Consider the following 24,872-nt stretch of genomic DNA (forward strand, 5'->3'; position numbering starts at 1 on the left):
CAGATGTGATGGAGCAAACATTGATGCGCGTCTTCACCGGCTAATAACTCGACTGTCACACGGTGGATGGAGAAAGATCATTTTGGGCAAGGATATAGTACATGTAAATAATCATTTTGAAGTTTATGACGGGATGTAGTGTGTCACTTGATGGCAAAAAAGTGCCTGTGATTTAAAGTTGGAATAGAAGCTTGTGTTATGATGAATGCTGGTGGTAATACGTTTCCTGATCATTTTAATGGGACTTTTTATTGATTGATTGAACTTGAAAGCAGATCTTGTTTTAGATTGAGTACATGTTTGTGAACTGATTTGACACCCAACACTCAGCTTAGCATATGAAGTGTACAGTAAGTCGCCCCCGAGGCAGAGATATTCCCCCGCTGCACTTCAGTCTGCTTTAAAAGTTACACACGTCTGTTGCAGCGTCCTTTTGACAGCAACCTCAAGGTTGATGGAAATAGACTTGCCACCTTTCTGAACTACGTAAGTACATGTGTGTGCGCTCGGAGACGAGCGTTTCTTGCCTCTCTGCCTGTCTTTACTCTAAAATTTTATCTTCATAGAAAGATGAACCTGATGCTTTCAAATCATTAGGCACTGGAAATCGTGTGGCTACTTTTTTAAATTATGTAAGTATGTGTATCTTGTGGTGCCTGCTTCCAGAACTCATGTGTCATGTGATTACTCTTCTTGACTTGGCATCAGGTATTGTGTCATTGGCTACTATGGATCCACATGAACACACACACACACACAACACCAGTGGATCTCAGCCAGGCAGTGTTGTAGTCGAGACCACCTCACTCGAGTCCGAGTCGAGACCGAGACCAGAGAGAGTCGAGTCCGAGTCAAGACCGAGTCCATAGAGAGTCGAGTCCGAGTCAAGACCGAGTCCATAGAGAGTCGAGTCCATAGAGAGTCGAGTCCGAGTCAAGACCGAGACCAGAGAGAGTCGAGTCCGAGTCAAGACCGAGTCCATAGAGAGTCGAGTCCATAGAGAGTCGAGTCCATAGAGAGTCGAGTCCGAGTCAAGACCGAGTCTATAGAGAGTCGAGTCCATAGAGAGTCGAGTCCGAGTCAAGACCGAGACCAGAGAGAGTCGAGTCCGAGTCAAGACCGAGTCCATAGAGAGTCGAGTCCATAGAGAGTCGAGTCCGAGTCAAGACCGAGACCAGAGAGAGTCGAGTCCGAGTCAAGACCGAGTCCATAGAGAGTCGAGTCCATAGAGAGTCGAGTCCATAGAGAGTCGAGTCCATAGAGAGTCGAGTCCGAGTCAAGACCGAGACCAGAGAGAGTCGAGTCCGAGTCAAGACCGAGTCCATAGAGAGTCGAGTCCGAGTCAAGACCGAGACCAGAGAGAGTCGAGTCCGAGTCAAGACCGAGACCAGAGAGAGTCGAGTCCGAGTCAAGACCGAGTCCATAGAGAGTCGAGTCCGAGACCAGAGACAGTCGAGTCCGAGTCGAGACCGAGACCAGTGAGGGTTGATTACCTAATTTACTTTTATTTACTTGGAGAAATCCTTTTTTTTTACTGAATTTACTTAGAGTTTAAAAAATATGATCAGTTTAGGGTAAAAAGGCCACATAGTAGGTGGTGTTAAAAGTAATTTTATGACAATTTGTCATGCGCAGTTGCGCACTAGAAAATCACCAATCACTGGGCGTGTCAATCAATTTAAAGAAATACTTTATTAACAAACATTAATAATCATGAAAAATATTTTGAATTGAACTCGAGTGGACTCGGGAATAAGTCCGAGTCCTAAAAAAAAAATGTTCGAGTACGAGTCAATTCCGAGTCCAAATGCACACGAGTCCATGACAAGACCAAGACCATTAAAATATGGTCTCGAGTCCGAGACGAGTCCGAGTCTCGAGTACTACAACACTGCAGCCAGGGACACAAAACAAGCATTAATAATTTCAACATCGGCAAATTTTGATATTTCGATGGCCCACTTTAGACACTCTTCTAAAATATAAGTAACCTGTCAACTAACTCTCATTATACCATGGTCTGGGTGAATACTCGATTCTGATTGGCTGCAGGGTGTCCGTTAAAAAGTGATAGAGGACACCTAGTAAAGTAGTTCTGGTGAAACTGCCTGTTCACCATTCGAATAAATGCGCTGCCCACAACAGCGGTGAGTAACCATAGCAACAGGCAGTCAAAGTATCCGTTAACAATTTGCAATCATAACAAACATCTAACGTTAGTTAGATACATAGCCTACTACTATAACAATGAGCGACTTTGTTATTTCTTTTAACATTTATGGAGAATATGACAACTTTACGACTGGGATGCTGCTGAAGAAATAATAAATGTAAATAAAACGGAGAAACGTCGCAAAGAATATTACACCGCTGCTGCTCTGAATGAGACCCTGCGGGAGTTTTACGCAGCAGTCAGGAGGAGAGTACAGCGTTTCAAGCCTAAGAAGCCTGTTTGATTAATTGTTTTATGTGTAATTAAAAAACTAAACAAAACTATGCCTACCTTTGTGTTTCATGAAAAAAAAAAAGCATTTTTGAACCTGAAGGGTTCTACAAGCTGAGCGGACTATAGATATCTCCGGATGCTAAATAAACCAGGCGAGTTATTAGGCTATTTGTAAAAACTTGATTTAGCCTAATTAAAATATAAACTAGCAGCTAATGTTTTAAAAATGTTTTATTTGGCAAGTGACCATGGTATAAGCGGGTTAATGCCCTTCGAGGTGTCCATTGTCAGGTTTTAATGGACTTCGCGCGTCGGCCGGTTCACGCCTCACCGTCCTGACAATGGACACCTCGTCGGGCATTAACCCTTACTTAGAGTATTAGTACTGTTGGTAGACACTGAAACTCTGATGACATGCCATGTTGTGATGTTAATAATCTTTCTATGTTACAGATGAGTGATGTTGAGGCAGGGGGAGCGACGGTTTTCCCGGATTTTGGTGCTGCTATCTGGCCTAGAAAGGTACAGACACCAAACCTTAAAGGGATACTCCACTTTTTTTGGAAATAGGCTCATTTTACCACTCCCCCAGAGTTAAACAGTCGGGTTTTACCGTTTTCAAATCCATTCTGCCGATTTTCTGATATTTAGAAGAATATCAGTAACCAGACAGTTTCTGGTCTCATTGACTTCCATAGTATATTTTTTTCCTACTATGGAAGTCAATGAGACCAGAAACTGTCTGGTTACTGATATTCTTCTAAATATATGAAGAGCTCTTTTCCAAAACGCGTTAAACGACATTTAAAAAAAAAATGAGTTTGTCGTGTCATTCTGCTGTGGACAGAACCCTTTCACTGCTCTATCAACGTTTCATGCCGAATCGCTATATTTCCTTGTTTAAAATGTACTGCAAGATACAGTTTCTTTCCAAACCACGATAAGCGCCAGCCCTGTTTTTAGGCTAAACATGATAAATCCTCAAATTCAATGAGCGCTCTACACAATCCAGCACGGCGGCACTCTGAACAGAGGTTTATTATGTTCATTCATTCCTCAAAATGAGTCCTAGTTTTCTAGTCGACTAGTAGTAGATCATTTAAGCCATTTGTATTATCAGTAATCACATATATTGATTTAATTAAATGGGAGAGAAACCATATGAGCGTTTTTAATTGCATATTCCGCATCTCAACGTATGCATAAAGCTTGCCACAAAGAACCGGCAAAAGTAATGATTATGCATGAAACATTTGAATTGTTTATTAATAGGCTAAACTAGTGTTTTCTGTCAGTGTCAGCAACAAAGATAAAGTTGATGATGCTTACTCGCCATCTTCGCAGAGAACGCGCATAGAGAAACGCATACTTCGAATTAGCCTACATACGCAGAGAGTTGCCAATTTATTTTAGTTTTTAATTGTTTTGTTTAAAAGTAGATATTTAAAGCTTTCTGTAGCTTAGTTCTCAGGCCTGTGTGAGGCAAGCATCGCGGTGTTTCGGTTCATATTATGAGACGCGCTCCGGTTCACCTGCGCGCCTCTGTGTCCTGATTATTGTCTGATATTTACTTCTAATGTATTAATCCAGTCAATTTGTCGATGAAACATTTATTAAAATGAAGATACAATTTATATGAAACGAAATTTACAAGCTTTCTACAAAACAAAACTTAATAAGTGGTCAAAATCATGTCTGACGCACTCCAAATATTTTCCGATATTGGGCAGCTTTTGAATTTTGATCCTATCTTACTCATCTCATGCGGTTCCCTTTTCATAGCCTACTCAACATAGATGAAATAATAAAAATAAGTAATGTAATATTATTAAAAACAAATGTGAAATGTTTATTTTGTTTTTTTGTTTTTTTTTTAACTTATATTTAAGCGTCATGCTGCTCCGCTTTGCTCACATGTTATGTAGCCTGTGTGTGTGTGTGCATGTGCTGGAGGGCTGCCCGTCCCTTTTTTGAATATCTTATCATATATTGATCATTTTTAATAAGTCGTTTTTTTTCATGCATATGTTGAAATTGGTATTAATAATTTGTTTTTTTCATGCATATGTTGAAATTTGTACTATTTGTTTGAGGTTTATTTCGATTTATAGCGTTTTGGAAAAAAATAAAATTAACTTTTAAATTATCATTAACAATATTGTTGTTTGATTTAATAATTATTGTTCAAAATGTTCAGACTGAACCAATAAAACATTTAAACAGGATAATTTGAATATTCACAAAATGTGTGGGTCTAGGTAAAAAATGTAGTTTTCCTGAAAACTATTGAAATGGATTTATAGCGTTTTGGAAAAGAGCTCTTCATATATAGAAAATACCCGGCTGAACACATTCAAAAACGGTAAAACCCAACTGTTTAACTCTGGGGGAGTGGTAAAATGAGCCTATTTCCAAAAAAGTGGAGTATCGCTTTAACATGGGGGTGTATGGGATTGACTCTCTCCTGCAGCCGGTTAGTGGCCGGTTGATGAACTGCAGTTTAAGTCACTCAGTCTCAGTGTTGGTTTCAAGAGAGAGACCGGAAGATTGCCGCTGGATTTGAACTCCTATCCTCCTCTTTCTCTAGGGAACAGCGGTCTTCTGGTACAACCTCTTTAAAAGTGGAGAAGGAGACTACAGAACGAGACACGCAGCCTGTCCTGTTCTGGTAGGCAGTAAATGGGGTAAGTGGAATAAACACACACACACCGGCAATGCTCATTAACAGGTTGCTGTTCAATTACTTTTTAATTGCAAAAATGTTCATTTTATTGTATTGTAGTTAAACTAATTTTAATCTAACATGGCATGAAAGGTGGGTTGTTTTAAAGCCTTCGCATTCACAAGTTCCTCTCATTTGTCAGTTTCAAACAAATGGATCCACGAGAGAGGGCAAGAGTTCAGACGACCGTGTGGCCTGACTGAAGTGGACTGATCCGGTGACCGCTCAGTCCTACCGCCTGTGCCTGTGCACACGGACACAATCACACACTCCGGAACGTGCACCGGATCCAGTCAGGACTCACTGCTATGAGACATGATGAGCAGCGCTTGATCGGGAGATCTGTGTGTTAAGGGTTTCTCTTTTATTTGACGTTCCTTTTATTTGAACTTTCTCGGCAGATTTAACAGGAGAATCACGTCATAGAAGTCATTGTGTTCATGTAATGCATAAATTATTGTTTTTCAGTGTTTATTTTGTATTATTTTGCAATAAAAATATCTAAATTTTAAGTTATGCTTCTATGTCCATTTTTTATGGAAATTTTGGTAACGCTTCCTTTTACAGTCCAGTTACCCATGTAAATACTATGTAGGCTACTTATTTAATTAATAGCTAGTACTAACCCTGAACCTACCCCTAAACCTACCCCTGTTCCATGTACTTGCCTTATATTAGCCAGTACTTTAGTATAATGTAAGTACTGTACTGTAAAAGGAAGCGTTACCCAAATTTTCCTTAGACATTTTAATGCTGTACACAACCCTCACAGAAAACTTTCTGCATTTCACACACACAAACACATACGAGCACTGTTCATATATTTAATTTTTATTATGACATTTTGTTCAGTACAATATTATAGTCGTGAATATAAACCAGGAATTTTGAAACGACTCGTGTCAAGCCTAGCAGTGTCTGTAATGATCTGATTTGGTAATGTTTTTACTGTAAACACACCTGACCACAGCTCTTTCAACATGAAAACCTCAATGTGTAATTCTGTCATTGTAAGCGTGGGGCTAATCATAGGAGATTATTGAGTCCGACAATAACACAATTAGCTGTAATCTGTTTTTAAAAAGGTGTTTTTAAAAAAGGTGTGACTTAACTCGATCCACATTGCATCATTACAGCATAGAGACCAGTTTAGCCTGGAACAGAACCAGTCTGGACATTCAGCTCAACTAACGGCTCGAGATGGAAGCAAAGTGGGTTGTTTTGTTGTTATCAACGTGCTGGATTGCCTGTGTCGCTGTAAATGAATTCTACTCTTCAACAGGTTAGTCCATCGCAATAAGATGACGTGAACACTTTATTTTGATGTTCTGGTGACTATAAGGATATTTGTGACAACCCGAACAGTCAACTAATACTCTAATGAGAGTTAATTGTATGGGTTGTGTTTTTTTTTTTGTTTGTTTTTTTTCTCTTTCTTTCTTTTAAAAATGGACTTTGAGTCTGTAATAAAGTTTTGATTGATTGATTGATTGATTGATTAATAGACATGTGGGTGCACGTGCTCGGTTGCAGTCAACAGAATGTTAAAGGGACCGTTTAAATAAAGTGAATCTAGGATGTCGAAAACACTTCTCTCTTCAATCATGTATGTTTTTGAACAAGTGCTAACTGTCGTGATATGCTTTCTGTAGATCATATGATTCAACTTATAGATATCGAAAAAAGGTTTGCCACATCCCTTCATGAATATATAGAAGAGCTGGAGCGCCAAGCAGAACTTCTGAAGAGGTACGGTACGTTTATGCGTGTGTGATAGTGTATAAAGATATAGAGTAGAGCAGAACATAAAAAGAGCCGCAAACAACTTTATTTTAGTAGTATTACACAGAAAAGGTTTAAAGAAGAATCTTAGATCCAGTGGAGACCGGTATGAAGAGAGGAGAGTGTGAAGAGTGCAGAGATTTAGCTTGCTAAACGTTAAATCACGTTAAAGGGATAGTTCACTTTGAAATTAATTTTTGGTAGGCTGTGTTTTAGCTTACCTCAAGGGAATCCAAGATGTAGGTGTCTTTGTTTCCACAGTATTTTCAATTTTGATATTTTTAGGTCAAACCATTCTTGTCTGTCAGTCATATAATGGAGGTCTATGGTCACCACCTTAAAGAGCATGCACAGAGAAGTCCAAATTAAACATGATTTAATGACTCGTAAATGTAAGTACACATTGATGGACTAAGACACGAAACGAGTAGTTTGTGTGAGAAAATGAACAAGTGTTCTTTGAGGTGGTGATAGACCTCTATTATATGACTGACAGACAACAACGGTTTGACCTAAAAATATCAAAATTGAAACTACTGCGGAAACAAAGACACCTACATCTTGGATGTCCTTGAGGTAAGATAAAACATACCAAAAAATTATTTCAAAGTGAACTATCCCTTTAATTAAATATGATACATTTAATTTAGTTTAGTGTCTGTTAATTATCAGCAAGTTATGGTGAAACACACTGCGCACAAATGCTGTGTTTTCTCTTTATTTTTTACCACAGTTTGTTTGCACATTTTAAAATATTTTTATTATTGTTATCATTTATTTCTCAGGATTCTGAATGCCTTTGAGAGTGACTTTGATGACACTACTAAAGACCCAGAGAAATTCGTCAGCAACCCTCTTGCGGCGTACCGTCTTGTGCGAAAGCTGAGTCGAGTCTGGCCGAACACACTGGACCTCATCGAAGGAAGACACGCTAAAGGTCGAAGCACAACTGTAGACATTCACAATATATCATCCAGACACTGGAATTACTCATAACTTTTGATTATGATATAAATTATTGATCACACTTTAGATTAGCATCCAATTCTTACCATTGACTTTTGCCTCAATAAACTCCTAAATACTGCATATTATTATTAGTTAGTAAGGTACAATAGTTGTTAGTTGTTTTCTGAACATGCTTTAAAGGTCGAGGTCACAGTTAGTAACATCTGTAATTTCTCACAGATGTGTTGGAAGACCTGAAATCTTGCGCTCAGACTCTCCCCGGCGCAGATGATGTAGAAGGAGTGGTGATGGCTTTGGTTAGACTGCAAGACATGTACAGATTAGATCCAAGGAGCATCATGTTATTTTCTGGTGCGTTTCATGGTGCTTTTCTTTTTTTCCTTTATCACTCTCCTGATTAGTGTTGTTTGCTTAGTGATTTGAACAAACCCCTAACCATAAGTATATCACTGTAACACTATAAAGCAAATCTCAACTGCCAGATTTTTACAAAAAAAAATTGTATCACCCAGTGATAAAATGTATTATTATTATTTATTTTTATCACTTTATTATCACCCAGTTCTTTATATAAAGTTAAAGTATTCTTGCATAGAGCTCATCTCAACTGCTTGTATTGTTGCAAAATGTAAACCATATTTTCACCCAGCTCTAATCAGCTAAATGCGACAGACAAACCAGATAAAAGGAGTAGTCCACTTTAAAAAAAAAACTTTTGCTGATAATTTACTCACTCCCATGTCATCCAAAATTTCCATGTCTTTCTTTCTTCAGTCGAAAAGAAATTAAGGTTTTTGATGAAAACATTCCAGGATTTTTCTCCATATAATGGACTTCAATGGGGTCCAAACGGTTCAAGGTCCAAAAGACAGTTTCAGTGCAAACTGTTCAAAGGGCTTTAAACGACACCAGACGATAAATAAGGGTCTTATCAAGCAAAACGATCGCTCATTTAAAAAAAAAGTTTACGTTTTATAAGCTCAAATGCTCGCCTTGCTCTGTTCTGTGACGCGCGTTCGGGACTCTCCTGTTCGAACTCGTTCATCAAAATGAACAAATCTTTTTCCGAGTCAACTCTTTCGTTTTGTTCGTTGAATGAACCAAATGACTTGAAAAAAGATTTGTTCATTTTGATGAACGAGTTTGAACAGGAGAGTCCCGAACGCGCATCGCAGAACAGAGCAAGGCGAGCATTTGAGCTTATAAAACTTAAACTTTTTTTTTAAATGAGCGATCGTTTTGCTTGATAAGACCCTTATTTATCGGCTGGTGTCGTTTAAAGCTCTTTGAACAGTTTGCACTGAAACTCTCTTTTGGACCTTGAACCGTTTGGTCCCCATTGAAGTGCATTATATGGAGAAAATCCTGGAATGTTTTCATCAGAAACCTTAATTTCTTTTCAACTGAAGAAAGAAAGACATGGACATCTTGGATGACAAGGGTGAGTAAATTATCAGCAAAAGTTTTTTTTAAAGTGAACTACTCCTTTAAAGGTGCTGTGTGACCACTAAAGCATAAAAGTACCATGTTTGCAGAGATTTAGGAAACATGCTCACATACTTATTTCTCTGAAAAACATTTCTACTGCCAGTTATTCTGTTCTCTTATCCCCTGTTATTATTTTGATCAGTGTGACTCCGCCCACTGCCAATTTACCCAATAGTAAAGGTCCTTGCACGCTCATTTTCAATTCTCAGTCGAAATTTTCGGACATTAAAAAATAAATACAACTTCACGATGTGTCAATCATGTTTACACACTGCCTTTGTCAATCATTAAAAAAAATCTGATTGAGTTCAACTTTCTGTGTGTTTCACATGCTTAGCAAGCCTTATGAAAGGATTTTTGACAATTCAGAGCCACCGAATGACGAATACGAAAAAACACACACGAAAATTTCAGGCAAGGACCTTAACACAGGGTATTGCAGCCATGGAACCCAGCAAACAAACCTCTTAACCTAAAAGCCTCGGCATCCGCCTAAAAATCTCTATGAATGGGAGCATATTAAAACACAGATACATCAACTTACAAGTAGAGCCAGACCGATATATCGGCAGGCCGATATTATCGGCAGGCCGATATTATCGGCCGATATTAGGCATTTTCCAAACTATCGGTATCGGCAGTTATAATGGCCAATAAATGAATATTTCAAAAATAAAATAAAAATGGACGAAATACGCTTGAACCATATCATGAGTGTTGGAGTTGTATAGTTTGTCCACCAGAGGGCACTCTACACAGTCCCTGTTAACCACAAAGCTAGCTAATGCCACTATCATCAGTGGAAGACCACTAATGTTAACATTAATGAGCTTTGGTTCCTCTGTTCTGTTGCGACAATAAAATAAACAAGTTTTTTTAAAATGCATTATCATATTATTTTAGGTAAAACTCATACATAACTACAAATAACTAATGTTACGGAAATCTGTTAATGTTTTGTTGTGCGTTTCTGAAAAAAAAAATATATATATATATATATATCGGCCGATATATCGGATTATTGGATTTTAAAACCAACAAATATTTGTATCGGTATCGGCCTACAAAATCCTTTATCGGTCGGGCTCTAGTTACAAACCAACCCACTCCAATACATTGTAATTTGAACTGCAGTAGTAATTCCAATGCGATAGCTGTCAATCTTATGATTTTTAGTAAAACCGCCTTTATATTGTGAATAATCCCATATGGAGTCATATCTAGAGACCAGAACAGAGGCACTTTTCATCAAACCACCTAGCAATGCCTTGGCAACCACACACATTGCCAACATAAAAAAATCTTGTTCAGTTTGTACTCTGAGGGTTTTAGTGACGTTAACTTGATGTGTGGCTTTTCAGAAACCAACCACAACTTAAGACTAGATCCAGATGAAACGTTCCAAATCGGCACGATCTCTTCTCTCAATCGACGCTTTCAGTATGCCCTCCTCTGGATGGAAGAAACCTTCAGCAAACTCAGTCAGGGCGAGGAAGCCGTTGTTACTGAAGAGGAGGTTCTTTTCCAGCTTGCTTCGTTTTCCCATCAGATCCAGCTGTCATCTGGGCGAGGTGAGGAGTTAACAAGCATGGAAATTCATTCAGAGATCTACCTCTTTAGCTCAGAAAAATGATAATATGAAAGTATGAACATATAAATTGTACTACTATATTTAATACCTGCGTGTAATTAGAACTGTAATTAATTAGCAAATTATCTCTAAAGAAATATTAATAATCGTAACTTGTTACAATTCATTATTAATATTTTATTTAGTTAATAGAATTAACTTAAAGCTGCAATCGTTCTTCCTCTTTGTCGCCATCTCTGTTCGAAATCTGCAATTGCAGTCTTTCGCGGAATTATAAACTTTACGTGAGTTGTGCCTCGGCACGGCACAGCACGGACGAACACACTGATGGAGAAGAGTGTGTGTGTGTCAGTCGCCGCCGGTGTGGATATTGGCATTCAGAATCACAGATTATTCTTTTTGGAAGTGGGACCAACATAAGAATTGTCACTAGAAAATGTCGTCTGAACTAGTAAGAGTAACATCCCCTTTTGTTCTGGTTCTGACATCTCAGTAAATCGCGCTGATTAAATCAATCGCTTATAAGTTATCATATCAACGCAAAACCGTGCAAATTATACTTTGTTCTCAAATTGTTAATGTTAACAATGTCAGCATTGCGTGATTACGTGTCTCTTTTTTTCTGTCGCCACTCCGAAGTCCGAACGAAGTCTTCTGGATGTACTGGCGATTGTCGTTTGAACCTTTCTGGATTCGCCATCAAATTTAATTCAATTTAATTATATCAAGTGCTGTGAGAAAAGGCTATACTAGACGCTATGGCTTATACTAGCCGAGACTCCTTCTTTATATGTACAGATGTGTGTGCGTACAGATGTGTTTGTGTACAGATGTGACGTAATGACGCAAAGACACACTCGAATCTCCCGCGTAAATCCACTATTACCACTGGAACTAAAAACATTATTACAAGCTTACCGCTTTGAATCGAGCTGCGGCAAGCAGAGAGCCTTGAACACTGGCTGGTTATGTATTTTCTCAAATATGATAATTTTTAACCCCTTTAATGTAATTGAATTTATATTATAATCAATTAACCTGCTTGTCTCGTGAACACTCAGTGTTAATTGGTTATTAATTCTAAGAAATTATAATTTCCGTGGCATGGGACATGTCTTTCTTGCTGTACAGTACTACTAAGATTCAAAATCTACATGATTAGGGACTCCAGTATATGAGCATGAAACACGGACAACCTTATGTGTGACATGAACAAAACTTTATTAACTATACACTAAACACTTAAACTACTCTAAACTGCTACTCTTCTTTAAAAGGGGTAAGATACTTAATGTATCAAATAATGAGACTAAGTTTGATACTTGCATGTCTCGTCCATTTGAATTTAACTGTCCTGATGCATTTTGTTGAGGCTCCAGTTGATCTTTGCTGATGTGGTCTTGATGAGAGAGAACCAGTGTGGGAGTCAGAGGATCTTTGGTGAATGGAAAGACAAGGCCTCAGCCTGGAACAAGCTTGGGGGCAGTAGTGGTTCTAGGCATGGGCAAACCGGGCAGTCGCCCGGGGCGGCATTTCTTCATGTCACATGGGGGGCGGCACGCACGAGCAGTTAAAAAATCCTCTGTGCCGCGAAGGTTTTCTATTTTTTTACCATTTCGATTCAATTATTGGCAATGGCGCCCCTAATTGTTGAGAAGGGGCCGTGCACAGAAGCGATGTCAAGGGCGTCTCCTGATTAGTTCTCGTATCGCGTCTTTTGCGCGCTCGAGGTCGTTATTTCAAATAGGCGATTAGGCGCACGGGAAGCGCGCTCATTATGCGCTCGCGGGAGGCGCGCTCATAAACTTTTCAGTATGGGAGTGCTCGTGCACTCAAACACTTGGGTGTTTTTTCTCTTCTTTTCTCTTCTTTCTCTTTGTTTTTTCTAGCAGAGCTTCAGCAAGCGTTTTTCTGTGGTGCAAATACATTAGCTACTAAAACTTCTTTGTCATTGTGGAGAGCCCAGTGCATGGTTGAATAGTAACGAAAGCCATGGGAAAATCGGACCAAAGTTTACTATTAATAATAAAAGATAAGCTACTGTGCATTATAAATGTCAGGAATGTATCTTTATTGACTCATTCTTTTTATAGAGATGATTGAATGCTGAAATATGAGGTATATATTTTTATAAAATCTCTTTTTGTGTTAACCTTTGTTTAAGTTTAGTAGGTAAGATAAAAGACACTCCTTTAAAACAAATCTTTAATGTTATTAACTTGGTGAATTGATTGTGTATTAGGCTTTTTGTGTATGTGATCATGTTGGTCACTATATTCATGAAATGAAAATAATTTACATAATGATCAACTTTGTCTTTTTACAGTAGCCATATTGCAAAGTACAATTTTCTATTTTCTAACATTTTAAGAGTAACATAGGGCTACAAAAGCTATTTTAGGTCTATAACAGTTTGGATAGTGTTTAATATGAGAGCTGTTCAAAATTATTTAAGAGATAAGAGATAAGTATTGTGTTACTAAATAAGTATCTCTCAGACCCTTTTACTTTTAAAAACTCCATTTTGTGACAAATATTGTTTAACAAGCCATAACTAAAAGTGTGCCATGCATATAATTTAAGGCAATAACCAATGCGCTAATGGTTACTTCCTCTCTTTAAAGTTAGATTAAACTAGCAAAATAACTGGATTCTATTAACTTGTGTTTTTCAAATGAACGGTATGTGATTTTATTGTTTTTTTTTTTTGTGTTTTTTTTTTTGGGGGGGGCGCTCGAAGGGGGTCTCGCCCTGGGTGTAATTCAGAGTAGAACCGCCACTGCTTGGGGGTCCTTAGAAAACTTCTGGTTCAGCATCATCTTCACTTTAGGACTTCAGAATAGAACAACCAACAGATGTGATCTTGTGATCAGGGATTTTAAAGTGTAAAGATGTCACACCCTCTGGAGGTGTGTGAGCCCATAATAAGTTATAACAAGTGGCTATATATAGAATTAATATATAGGAATTAATATATGTTTCCAAAGACCTTTGTTGGGAGATTGAGTTTGCTGGATTATTCAATAAATATAATGAATTATTTGTGTGTTGTCCAGATGTTACACATCTATGATTACACTGTTGACACTTCCTTTACCCGCAAAAGCGTTTTGCAATACAACATGAACACAATTTTTTTTTTTTTTTGCACAGTAAGTAAAGACTCACATCCTGATTTTGTAGAGTTAGACGTATTCCTGGGTCAACATATTTTGTTGATTCTTGAACAGCCTTCCTCTTCAAAAATCCTTAACATATCCTTACCCCTGAACCCAACCTTGCCCGTTAGTTATCCCAACAACAGAGGAAAATTCAAAAATGGGCGAGACATGTAAGACGTTGGTTGATTGTAATGTTGTTCAGGGATCAACAAATATGTTGTACTTGGTAAAATCATGTTCAGTGGTAAAGACACCTAAAATAACCAGATCTGTAAAGGTTTCTCTTTGTGAGCTTTGGTTTGGGGCGACTGAAATGCTAACCCGATCTCACGACCAAGTCGTACGAATTTGACGAATGAATAAAAAGGGGCTAATTCGTATGAATTCATACGACCTCACTCGTACGAATTAGTACGATTTTGCTAAATTGTACATATTTTACGAATTGGCCAATTCGTATAAATTCGTACGAATGACCTACCCCTTACCCCGCCCCTAAACCTACCCATCACGTGAGTTTAGACAAATCGTACGAATTCGTACGAAGAATTAGCCTCTTTTTAATCATATGTCGAATTCGTACGAATTGGTCGTGAGATAGGGTAGGAAATGCAACTTTATCCGCGGAGAGGTTCTTGGACTCCAGAGACACCAGCAACTTCAAATACCTGTTTGCTGCTCAACGGTGGCTTTTTCATAACTTGTTTGACAGAAACTTTCCCAAATAATTATCTAACCAAGTTCTTATGTGCTCTAAATTACTCGCAAATCTTATGTCAGTTCAATAATCTCTAGTTTTCTTTAAATATTAGGCTAATTGTTTTTTAAATGTTTTTTTAATTGCTACATGTTGGGGATAACCGCCAATACACAGTGTGCATTGACAATTATTACCAAAGGTTAAATGAAGATCACTTGAAACCAATGCACTAATTCACACTCAATTATAATGCATCTAATTTGCAATTGTTCTTAGACCGTACAGAAGGAGATCTTCAGCCTGCACTTTACAAAAACATAAAAGAGAGCATTAAGACCTGGAATGCAAAATACATCCCTCATTTTGACTCACCTGTTCACGACATGAACACAGCATATGAGGCTCTATGCACAGGCAAGAGGGTTATGAAGGTGAGTATAAAAGTGCCTGTTTATATATTCATAATTATTTATAATCCTTGTTATTAAAAAAAAGACAGATAGATAGATAGATAGATAGATAGATAGATAGATAGATAGATAGATAGATAGATAGATAGATAGATAGATAGATAGATAGATAGATAGATAGTGTGTACAAATTCAAGGGCTATGTATTTCCTTTGTTGGGTGATTTAAATATTTAGGTTATAATTGCCCTTTTGAGCTCATTTGCAGTCAAGCAATCCTTGTTGTAGTTGAAACATTAAAGAACAGAAGCAGCACATAAACTACAAATACTTGTATTTTAATTAATATAAAAACTATGTAGCTTCTGGATAATGATTTCTTGAAATTTAAAAACTCCATTAATGAGAGTATTTCATCTAAATGTGTATATCAGATGTAAAACAGAGTTTAAATCGCTTTGTTTGATTTATTACTTCGCTCACTCCAGCATGTTTCGTATGTGTCCATGTCTTCACATATTTACACCTATTTTTTTATTTTATTTTTATAAATCCTGATTTGTGCATGAAAAATTGTAACGTTTACATATCAGGTCCCAGGAGTTTGCACTAGGGAAAGTGTTATTTTTCATATGCAGAAAAAAAGGACAAGGGCAGAGACCACATCCTGAATGGAGAATAGGAGGCCGTCCAGAGTTTGCCAAAGGAATGGCATCCACAATCCAGTGGGCGTCGGGCGATCTCTGTTTGGAGACAGCCTTCCCCATCTGTTTTCCCTCAAAACAGACAAAAGCTGCTTAGAGCAGCTGAAGCTCTCTGTGCGGTCCAAATAAATGCACAGGGCACCTGTTGGACACAGCAGGGATAAGGCTGGGTCTGCCTTAATACGATGCCTGGATGCCAGCCCGAACCCCGCCCGCAACATATTTTGGTCGGGAAGTTCGGTCTGGACTCGATCCATTGAGGAGTAATTATGATCAGTCAAAAAATGATCGGGCCAATCAAATTGCCAGGGCGGGCTTTATACGATGATGGACAGGTGATCTGCAGGGACGTAATCATCACGTTATCAACTGTCTTCCCTCAGAGATGACTGCAGCTGGAGAATTGAGATGTATAGATTCCGCTGTCACGTCTGTTGTAAAATAAATCGACAGCGCATTAATTTTAATAGAAAAACCGAAAACTGCAATCAAGGCATTTGTCGATCGGAAAGAAATTTTTGCTGTCTACATGATTCGGCAAAAGTGTAACTTATCAGCTGGCTCTGACGGTCGCTAAGAAGATGGGACGTAATGAAAAGCCTGTGGTCGTTGTGGTTTCTCCTTTGGTCGCACTCATGGAGGACCAAGCAAAAGACGCAACACTCGTTATTTACTTCTAAAATAAGTACGTAAGTTCTGTTGACAACTGTGCTATGCAAAGGAGTTGACTTACTGCGTTGCTCTGTTTGGTTGTAGGTCTACCGACTATCCAATTGAGTGCAGAGGTTTTTTCCCCTGGTTCGGTTAAGACATGCCTCATAATCAAAGCCCTATGGAGCAGTTTCAGACTCACATTCAGACTAGAATATGAGTATGACAAAGTCAGGCTATTAATACAAGGGAGTGCTTGCAAGATCACCACATGATCCCTGAGAGGGGTAGTGGCAGAATTGTTCACATAGCCAAGCTGGAATCTCAGGACCAAAGTCAAGGCAAGTCCCCAACAAGGCACATATAAGTAAAAGAGAGTGCTTGCAGGTCCCCAGCCCTCTTGATGGAAGTGAGTGCAGTCAGGACGGGCATCTTTAAATAGCTCAATTGACTCCAAGGCCTCAAATGTAGGGCCAAAAGGACCAGTCTCAGAGGATTTAGCATCCTCACACCTCTGAGGAACCTATTGATCAGGCCGTGCTTTCCTAAGGACATACAGTCTACTCTCTCATCATGTGCCGCTGTAGCAGCTATATGTACACCTTTGGGATGGAAGGGGGTAACCGCCTTTCCAGCCTTTTCTGCAGGAAAGAAAGCACTGACCCAACGGCAGATCTCCGTGGGTCTTCGCCTCAGGAAAAGCACCAACTAGCAAAAAGACACCAATTCAAAGCATACAGCCACATCGTAGAGAGGGCTCTGGCTCTGAGTGCTAGTGTCTGTCACTGTGGAGGTTCCAGAAGTCTAGGCATGAGTGCCAGATTGTGTCCCTGCAAAAGGATTTCCTTCCTGAAGGAAATTCGCCAGGGAGGGACTGGGTCAAGAAGCATGATCTCCGAGAACCAACTCCGGGTAAGCCAGTAAGACACAACCAGCAAGACTTGCTCACTGTCCTCCCTGACTTTCAGGCAGCTCAGCACTGACTGGGTGCACCCCATCGTGAGACATGTTGTGACTGAGTCCAACTCCATACCAAGAAAGGAGATGGCCTGTACCAGGGATCGCCTTTTCTTTTCCCAGTTGACCTGAAGCCCCAACTGGCTGAGGTTTGAGCACCAGATCCTTGTGTGCACACAATAGGTCATGATTGTGCATTAGAATTAATAATTCGTCAAGATAATGTAGAATGCGAATGCCCACTTTCCTTAGCGGGGCAAGGGCAGCCTTTGTGAATTTCGTGAAGATGCAAGGTGACAGGGACAGCCTGAAGGGGAGGACCTTGTACTGATATGATCGTCCATCTCAGGCAAACCATACGAATGGTCTTGTGTTGAGGTAAAATAGTGACCTAAAAGTATGGGTCCTTCAGGTCTATCGCCACGAACCAATCTTGATGTCCACAGGAGGGGCACCAAGGGGACAAACTTTATTGACTTACCTGTGTTGGGTGCCTCGCAGTGAGAGGTTGCCATGTTGGGAGGCTTTGCATCCCAATCTAGTGACCATAGCCATAGAGGTGTTAAAACACCCAGCTCACTCCAAGACCCCGCAATGGAATTGGTCTGCGACTGTTAGGGAGGCTGTGCGCCTGCAATGGGCAGATGGGATTCAGGACCTCAGAAGCCAAGATAATTCCTGGACAGTGTCGCCAAAGAGGCCAACTTGGGAGACGGTACACACATTCTTAGCATCTCTCATCTTTGCAAGGTTAAGCCAAAGATGGTGCTGCCCCAGAGTCTGTGCAGTCAGTCACTGAGCACATATCTGCATCAGCTCTTGGTCAGGACTACCTTGGGGCGGCAGTGGCTCAGTGGTTCATGTCCGGAAGGTTGGTGGTTCAATCCCCGGTTCCACCTGACCAAGTGTCGAGGTGTCCATGAGCAAGACACTTAACCCCAGCTGCTCCCGACGAGCTGGATGGCGCCTTGTATGGCTGACACCGCCGTCGGTGTATAAATGAGTGAGTATATGGGTGAATGTGAGGCAAAATGTAAAGTGCTTTGGTGGTCATTGGGTCTGTGAAAGCGCTATGTAAATCAGTCCATTTACCTTCATTCAGATTTTGAAGTGCCTTGGTCTGGCTATGGCACAGATGCACTGCAATTGCAAGCTCGACCTCTGATTACCCCCTGGCTATGCCACCATCGAGGGTAGTGAGGGTCAAAGAACCCACGAAGGGTGTCCTGGCAGTGAAAGGTGTCTTCCATGACTCTGTGAGCTCCTTAGCACTTTCAGGTAGAAATAAACTGGAGTGGAAAGTCAAACCAATCATCCAACTGAAAAGCAAAGGGCAGGCTGGAGGAGTCCACTCAAGCCTGATATTAGTGGCGGCCCGGCATCCGATGCATAAAACAAACATAACACATCAAAAGTAAATGATTTACACTTTACACAAAACAAGAAGATTGGAAAATTGTTTTAAAACTGTACTCTGTGGAAGATTAGATTAAAAGTGGCATTGTGGAGTTAACGTTGCATAATGGCTTATAGACGCCTCAGAGAGAGAGAAGACTGGTGTGCAGGTACAGAACAGGAAGAGGAAACCCGCTGGTGCTATTTAAAGAGGAAGTGGAGTGGGATCAGCCTACGATACTACGCTACCATGACTTTCTTTCTGAAGGAGAAATGGACACCATCAAAACACTGGCCAGGCCAAAGGTACATTAAATGCCATTTATGTTTGATTAAGTAGCACTACAACATGTTCATCAACTCTTTATATAAAATAATTACAGGTTACATTTATTTTAAACTGCTCTTTTAAAGTATTATTTCAGTGTAGACATGTTTACTCTTTTCCTGCCATTGACAGAACAGTAATTTCTCAAAATATCACACTGGCCAGTGTGTATCAGTGTGTAGGAGAATTACAGGGAATGTATAATACCTTTGTAATTGATAACTGGTATTATTGATCATTTTCTGTCCCATTTTTTTTTAAATATAGACTATTTATTATTAGTAATTAACAATATTAATCGAATGCAACACAAATCTCTGTTTATATTTAGCTTTCCAGAGCTAAAGTCATAGATCCAGTCTCTGGAAGAAAAGTTCCTGCAGCATCCCGTGTGTCAAAGAGGTATGCAAAATAAAAACTCATTTACTCATGCTCCTGTCTTTCCAAAACTATAATTAAAATTGTATATATTTTGAGAACTGTCAATGGTTTTTGTTTGTTTCCTTGTTACTTATAGTCCAGGGCAGTTAGCAGTTAATGTGATCATCCTTAATGTGATCGTCCTCTTTATGTCTCCCAGTGCGTGGCTCTCTGAAGATGAAGATCCGGTGATCACACAGGTCAACCAGAGAATTGCTGATGTCACTGGTCTAGAATTGGAGACAGCAGAGGAGCTCCAGGTATTCACATTCAAGGCCTCAAGATGCAACTTTGGGAGTTACTAGCTATGTGCATGACCAAAACTTATGTCACACAAATGGAAGTATGGCAATTATTTAATGACCAAAATAAATCAAACCTTAGTCAATAGTCAAGTCAAGTCACCTTTATTTATATAGCACAGATTGTTTCACAGATGTAATTGTTTTTAATTACTGTAATATAGCATTATCAGATTTCTTGTAGGTATGTGGAGACCACAATCAAACACGAACTGGAGGTCACATTTCCCATTTTATGGGAAAGTTTCTAAAAAGAAAATATCTCGGGAGAACTTATATAATCTATCTTCTCTGAATAGGGAACGAGATGCAGCATAGTGATGACATGAATCCGTATAGAATCACGCCAATTTATTGGCTGATGGCATGGGATCCGCCTCAGCAGCACTACGTCACCTACGTCATATAATGAATGCGCCATCTTCTCTTCGGATTGTCTACCGAAGAAGCCCCCTTAGCAGCGAGAAGAGCTTAGAAGCAAATGCAATGTCTTGTTCCCTACTTAGAGAACATGGGTTACATAAGTAGCCCAAGAAGTTCTTTTTCATAGGTTTACTCAATGCTGCATTGCGATGAAGCGATGGGAATTATATACCACATATGCCAAACTAAGGGCTGCCAGATCTGGCCCAAAGAACTTTTTTTTTGGAACCAGATCAAAACGACTGGTCCATGCAGCAAAAAAACCGGGAACTAGGACCCAAATCCAGGTTGTAAACTTGATAAAAGTTTGCGGGTAGAAATGTCCTCCGAAGGGACTCCTCTAAAAAGAGCTGGGGAAGACACGACACTCCTAGTAGAGTGAATTATAATGCCCAGGGGTGTAGGGAGCTTTCGCACCTCATGAGCCAAAGAAATTGCATCTCTCACCCAATGAGTGATCAATGTGAGATCCTTTGATAAGAGGCCCTCAGCGGCCGGCCCCAAAGCACACAAATAATTGAGATCACTTGCCACTAGCCAGAAAAGTCCACATGAAGCCTACCCTCCTCTGTGGAGGCAAAGGGTGGAGGACAGAAAAAATTAAGCATGGCAACTTGAGAGCGTAATGACATGAACAGAAAATTGGGGACATAATCAAGCTTGGGTTGCAGAAACACCTTCACAAGGCCCGGGGCAAACTCCATGCAAGGCCCACTCACAGAGAGAGCCTGCAGATCCCCCACATGCTTGAGAGAAGCCACCACTTGAGAAAGGGTCAGAATCCGGTCCGGAGCTGATTCCAAAGGTTCGAAAGAAGGATACGGAACGCCATTTATGTGGGACACCACTGCTATGTTGTCCATCTTGATAATAACATGAGAGCCAATCAGGGGCCGGATGGAAGTGATCCAGAAAGGTGGCACACAACTATAGGCAGTTTATGTGTCCTTGTTTCCTGTCTGTCATTATTGGCCAAATCGATTAATCCAGGTGTGCCTGACCTCAGTAGTCACGGCAACAATAATCAGACACACCTGAATTAATCAAGTTCGGCCAATAATGGCAGACAGGAAACAAGGAGCTGGCTTAAGTTTAGGAAGTAGTGCATCTGTGCATAAGGTCAAATTGAATGTTCATGTGAGAATTGTGTCCATCTGTAACTACAAATTCACTTTTTTATTTATTTTACAGATAGCAAATTATGGAATTGGAGGCCAGTATGAGCCACATTATGACTCAAAGGTATGTTTTATGAAGGCTTTTTTTATGTGTTTGTTATTCCTCTGGTCCTGTTTGAAGTTATGTACCTGGAATAGAGCATGCACTGCACTGTATTTGATTTAATAACTTTGTTACAAAATCTGTTTTTCCACAGTTGACAAATGACTCAGACTTTCAACGCAGAGGAGGCCGGATTTCTACTGTCCTAATTTATGTGAGAGTATAATCTAACCAATCATATATATATATATATTTTAAATAATTCCCTCTTTCCAGATTATTGACAGTTAACTACTTTATTTTAGTTGAGTGATGTGGACATTGGTGGGGCAACAGTGTTCCCTATCATTGGTGCGGCACTTCAGCCAAAGAGAGTTAGTTGAAACACCTTGATTTTCCACACAGTGACAATGATTTCATATTAAATTAAGATAGATGAAATGACTTCCTTTAAGCTGTGCTATTCCATAAGGGTACAGCAGTGCTGTGGTTTAACCATCTAAGAAATGGAAATGAAGATGCCAGGACTTTACATGCAGCATGTCCGGTGTTTGTAGGCAATAAATGGGGTAAGTGTTCTGTGAGGTTTGTAAAGTACTAGTGAAAAAATATTTATTTTTGAAAATCAAGAACACACAACCCAAACTCATCCCCAAATCAATGTGCACTAGACATTCCTACACTATGTAAAACCTCCTTTGAATTCTTCATTCTAGTTGCCAACAAGTGGATTCGTACCTATGGGCAAGAGTTCAGAAGAAAGTGCTCTACAATCAAATCTGATTAAAAGACCCAAAGCAGATTGCACAGAAACATTCATAATCTAAGTAATGCGATTCAGCGAGGAGATTAGATGGATTCAAACTTCAATTTATTTAGAGGAACACTTTTTGCTTTAACGTCTGTAACTGGAGTGTTCGTTTTTTTGTGATATAGGCTAATGTTTCTTCATTTATCTGCTTCTAATTAAATGATGTGTTGGATTGTTTTTTATTTATTTTTTATTTTACCTTTATTTAACCAGGTTAATCGGTTGAGAACAAGTTCTCATTTGCAACCGCGACCTGGCCAAGACTACGCTAAAATTACAAGGCAACATAAAATTACGTTGTGTACAACATTCAAATATATAATCACACATAAAAATGTTCAGGTTCAATTAAGATGCTGAACATAATTTACAAAAATTAGGGTAAATTTAAAATGATAAATGAGAACACACGCAGTATAGCTGGAAGATAGATAACCTGAGACAGCATGACTAACATGGTGAAGTGTAAGCTATTTCAACATAGCTATTCGGTTGGATATAGCCGATTGTAACATTGCGAGATAGGCATGAAAACATTGACATCAAGGTTTTTGCAAGAATTTAGTTTGTTATTGAACTTGTTGGTTTTTACACCATACCATTTTATACAATACACCATTATAGCATCAGCCCCCCCCCCCCAACCACACCTCTATTTCTATTTAATAAGATAAAAAATATATATATTTTAAAACAGCAAACAAGGTGTAAACATTTTTCACATCTATCTATCTATCTATCTATCTATCTATCTATCTATCTATCTATCTATCTATCTATCTATCTATCTATCTATCTATCTATCTATCTATCTATCTATCTATCTATCTATCTATCTATCTATCTATCTATCTATCTATCTATCTATCTATCTATCTATCTAGAGGACTGCAGTGAGTAAACTGTGAATGTGATGAGGTCACTTTGACAGTACAAGGGGGCGGGGTTACGTAGCATCATTGTGACAGCCTGAGGGGGCGTGGTTTCGCAGCATCATCCCGACAGCAGAAGGAGAAGGAGGGCGGTGTTACGCAGCATCATCGGAGCTTGTCGTTTTATTGTACGGCTGCTGATGCTGAGAGGTCGCGATGGGAAATATGTAGGACCATGATTGTGGATTTGAGGTTTGTGGACTGTGGCACATCGTGGCGGATTGTTTTCTAGGTAAGCATAGCTTTATTCTGAGTCTCTGCTGTTTTAACTGTGTGTGTTCGCCGTCGCTGAGATGTGCTCCAGAGAGCCACCGGACAGAATTAATGTATTACCGCAAGGCTTATAGAATGCAAATGCAAATGCTGATGGTCGGAAAACGGCTGAGATGTTTGTGTATGATTTGGTAGTCGTGTGATATGCTATTTTTGTATGGATATGTGAGTGTGAATGGGCGAGCTCGGCCTGCGCATCAGGACGCGTGTGATTCAGCCCTGCAGGCCGTGATGAGGAGGACACACACTGATGCGGTACATTAGGCTACATACCGGTTAATATGCAGTCACTCACATACATGTCTTCACTGATGCTACTCATATAATCTCTCATCAGAGAAGGATCATTTGACAGGCCTAAGGCAGTCTATCACATGACTACTGCTGTGTCAAAACGAAGCGGTGACTGAAAAGACCGGGGAAAAATGTATGTTGATATTTCAAATATTTAAAATTATCTTGTGAAATGAGCTTTAAATACATAATAATATGGCTATATGGCTTGTAACACTGCTGTTGCTGTTCATCCATACTTAAACATGCTTTAGAATTGTTTACAGCCCTTATAAATTAACATGCTTTAAATAAGACCAAAAAAACAAACATGGTTGTAGTTAAACCATGGTAACCACAAATTAACCATGGGTTTGCCACACTAACCATATTTTAACCATGGCATTTGTACTAAAGCTGTGTGGTTATACAAATACAAATGGTAATCAATTGTCAAAAAAAAAAAAAAACATGGTTAGTCCACTTCACTTTTACCATAATAAAACCATGGTTTATTTTCAGATGGGAGGATTCCTATTGGGAATTATTTATCATTTGTGACCCATACTTATGGGGTTAAATAATAATCACTTAAAATGCATAAACTGAAACAATCTTACAGTGTTTACAGACGTTTTTAATCTTTACAGACGTCTTACAGTGGAATTTTATTATTTTGGGAATCATGAAAGTCCTACTAAAACATAGTTTAAGTTGGTGTAGCTGGAATCCAAAAATTTTTTTGGTTTTAAAATTTGTTTTTAGAATTGGTTCCAAATTATGATAGAAATAATAATAGGAATCCTTAGCATATTGGATTCAGTCAAAAGTAAAAAAGCAATAGTGGCTGATTTATGTGATTTAAAACAAAAATACATATTGTTATTAAAAGCAACATTATATTGCATTTTTTA

At 39.2% G+C, this 24,872-nt stretch overlaps 3 protein-coding genes and 1 long non-coding RNA gene across 10 annotated transcripts in view; all 4 read left to right on the forward strand.

Moving 5' to 3' along the window:
- Positions 1-5,680, forward strand: part of p4ha2 (procollagen-proline, 2-oxoglutarate 4-dioxygenase (proline 4-hydroxylase), alpha polypeptide 2) — a 28,608-nt gene extending 22,928 nt beyond the window's left edge. For 3 of the 7 annotated variants that reach the window (XM_039663585.2, XM_089123437.1, XM_039663586.2), the window contains exons 12-16: positions 427-486; positions 567-632; positions 2,900-2,968; positions 5,034-5,130; positions 5,311-5,680. In XM_039663585.2, the coding sequence (XP_039519519.1) occupies positions 427-486; positions 567-632; positions 2,900-2,968; positions 5,034-5,130; positions 5,311-5,381 (363 nt within the window). In that variant the 3' untranslated portion in view covers positions 5,382-5,680. The remainder of the gene's footprint in view (positions 1-426; positions 487-566; positions 633-2,899; positions 2,969-5,033; positions 5,131-5,310) is intronic. The other 4 variants (XM_039663588.2, XM_039663590.2, XM_039663589.2 and 1 more) reach the window with 2 other exon arrangements.
- On the forward strand, positions 639-2,052 carry LOC148970701 (uncharacterized). The gene is made up of 2 exons (XR_016147533.1): positions 639-883; positions 950-2,052. It is a non-coding gene; the product is annotated as an uncharacterized LOC148970701 (long non-coding RNA).
- Positions 5,681-6,235: 555 nt separating the features above from the next.
- On the forward strand, positions 6,236-23,232 carry LOC120473662 (prolyl 4-hydroxylase subunit alpha-2). Its single transcript, XM_089123595.1, has 14 exons — positions 6,236-6,450; positions 6,821-6,917; positions 7,736-7,887; positions 8,139-8,270; positions 10,769-10,978; positions 15,136-15,290; positions 19,114-19,281; positions 19,635-19,705; positions 19,884-19,983; positions 21,640-21,690; positions 21,824-21,883; positions 21,975-22,043; positions 22,142-22,238; positions 22,386-23,232. The coding sequence occupies exons 1-14, from the start codon at positions 6,369-6,371 to the stop codon at positions 22,454-22,456; spliced, it is 1,515 nt and encodes a 504-aa protein (XP_088979721.1). The 5' UTR covers positions 6,236-6,368; the 3' UTR covers positions 22,457-23,232.
- Positions 23,233-23,469: 237 nt separating this feature from the next.
- The window catches only part of jakmip2 (janus kinase and microtubule interacting protein 2), a 44,740-nt gene continuing 43,337 nt past the window's right edge, over positions 23,470-24,872 (forward strand). Inside the window, 1 exon segment of the mRNA XM_089123539.1 lies at positions 23,470-23,644. The gene's annotated coding sequence lies outside the window, so the exon portion shown is untranslated.

Source organism: Pimephales promelas, chromosome 19 (genome assembly GCF_988280905.1).
Source record: "Pimephales promelas chromosome 19, fPimPro1.hap1.1, whole genome shotgun sequence".
NCBI classification, from domain to species: Eukaryota; Metazoa; Chordata; class Actinopteri; order Cypriniformes; family Leuciscidae; genus Pimephales; species Pimephales promelas.

Excerpts from the sequence above, each read along its gene's own strand:
- LOC120473662 (XM_089123595.1), top strand. The coding sequence starts at position 6,369 with ATGGAAGCAAAGTGGGTTGTTTTGTTGTTATCAACGTGCTGGATTGCC. Across the intron at positions 8,271-10,768 it reads GAGCATCATGTTATTTTCTG|AAACCAACCACAACTTAAGA; the intron begins GTGCGTTTCATG and ends GTGGCTTTTCAG. Across the intron at positions 21,691-21,823 it reads AGCCACATTATGACTCAAAG|TTGACAAATGACTCAGACTT; the intron begins GTATGTTTTATG and ends GTTTTTCCACAG.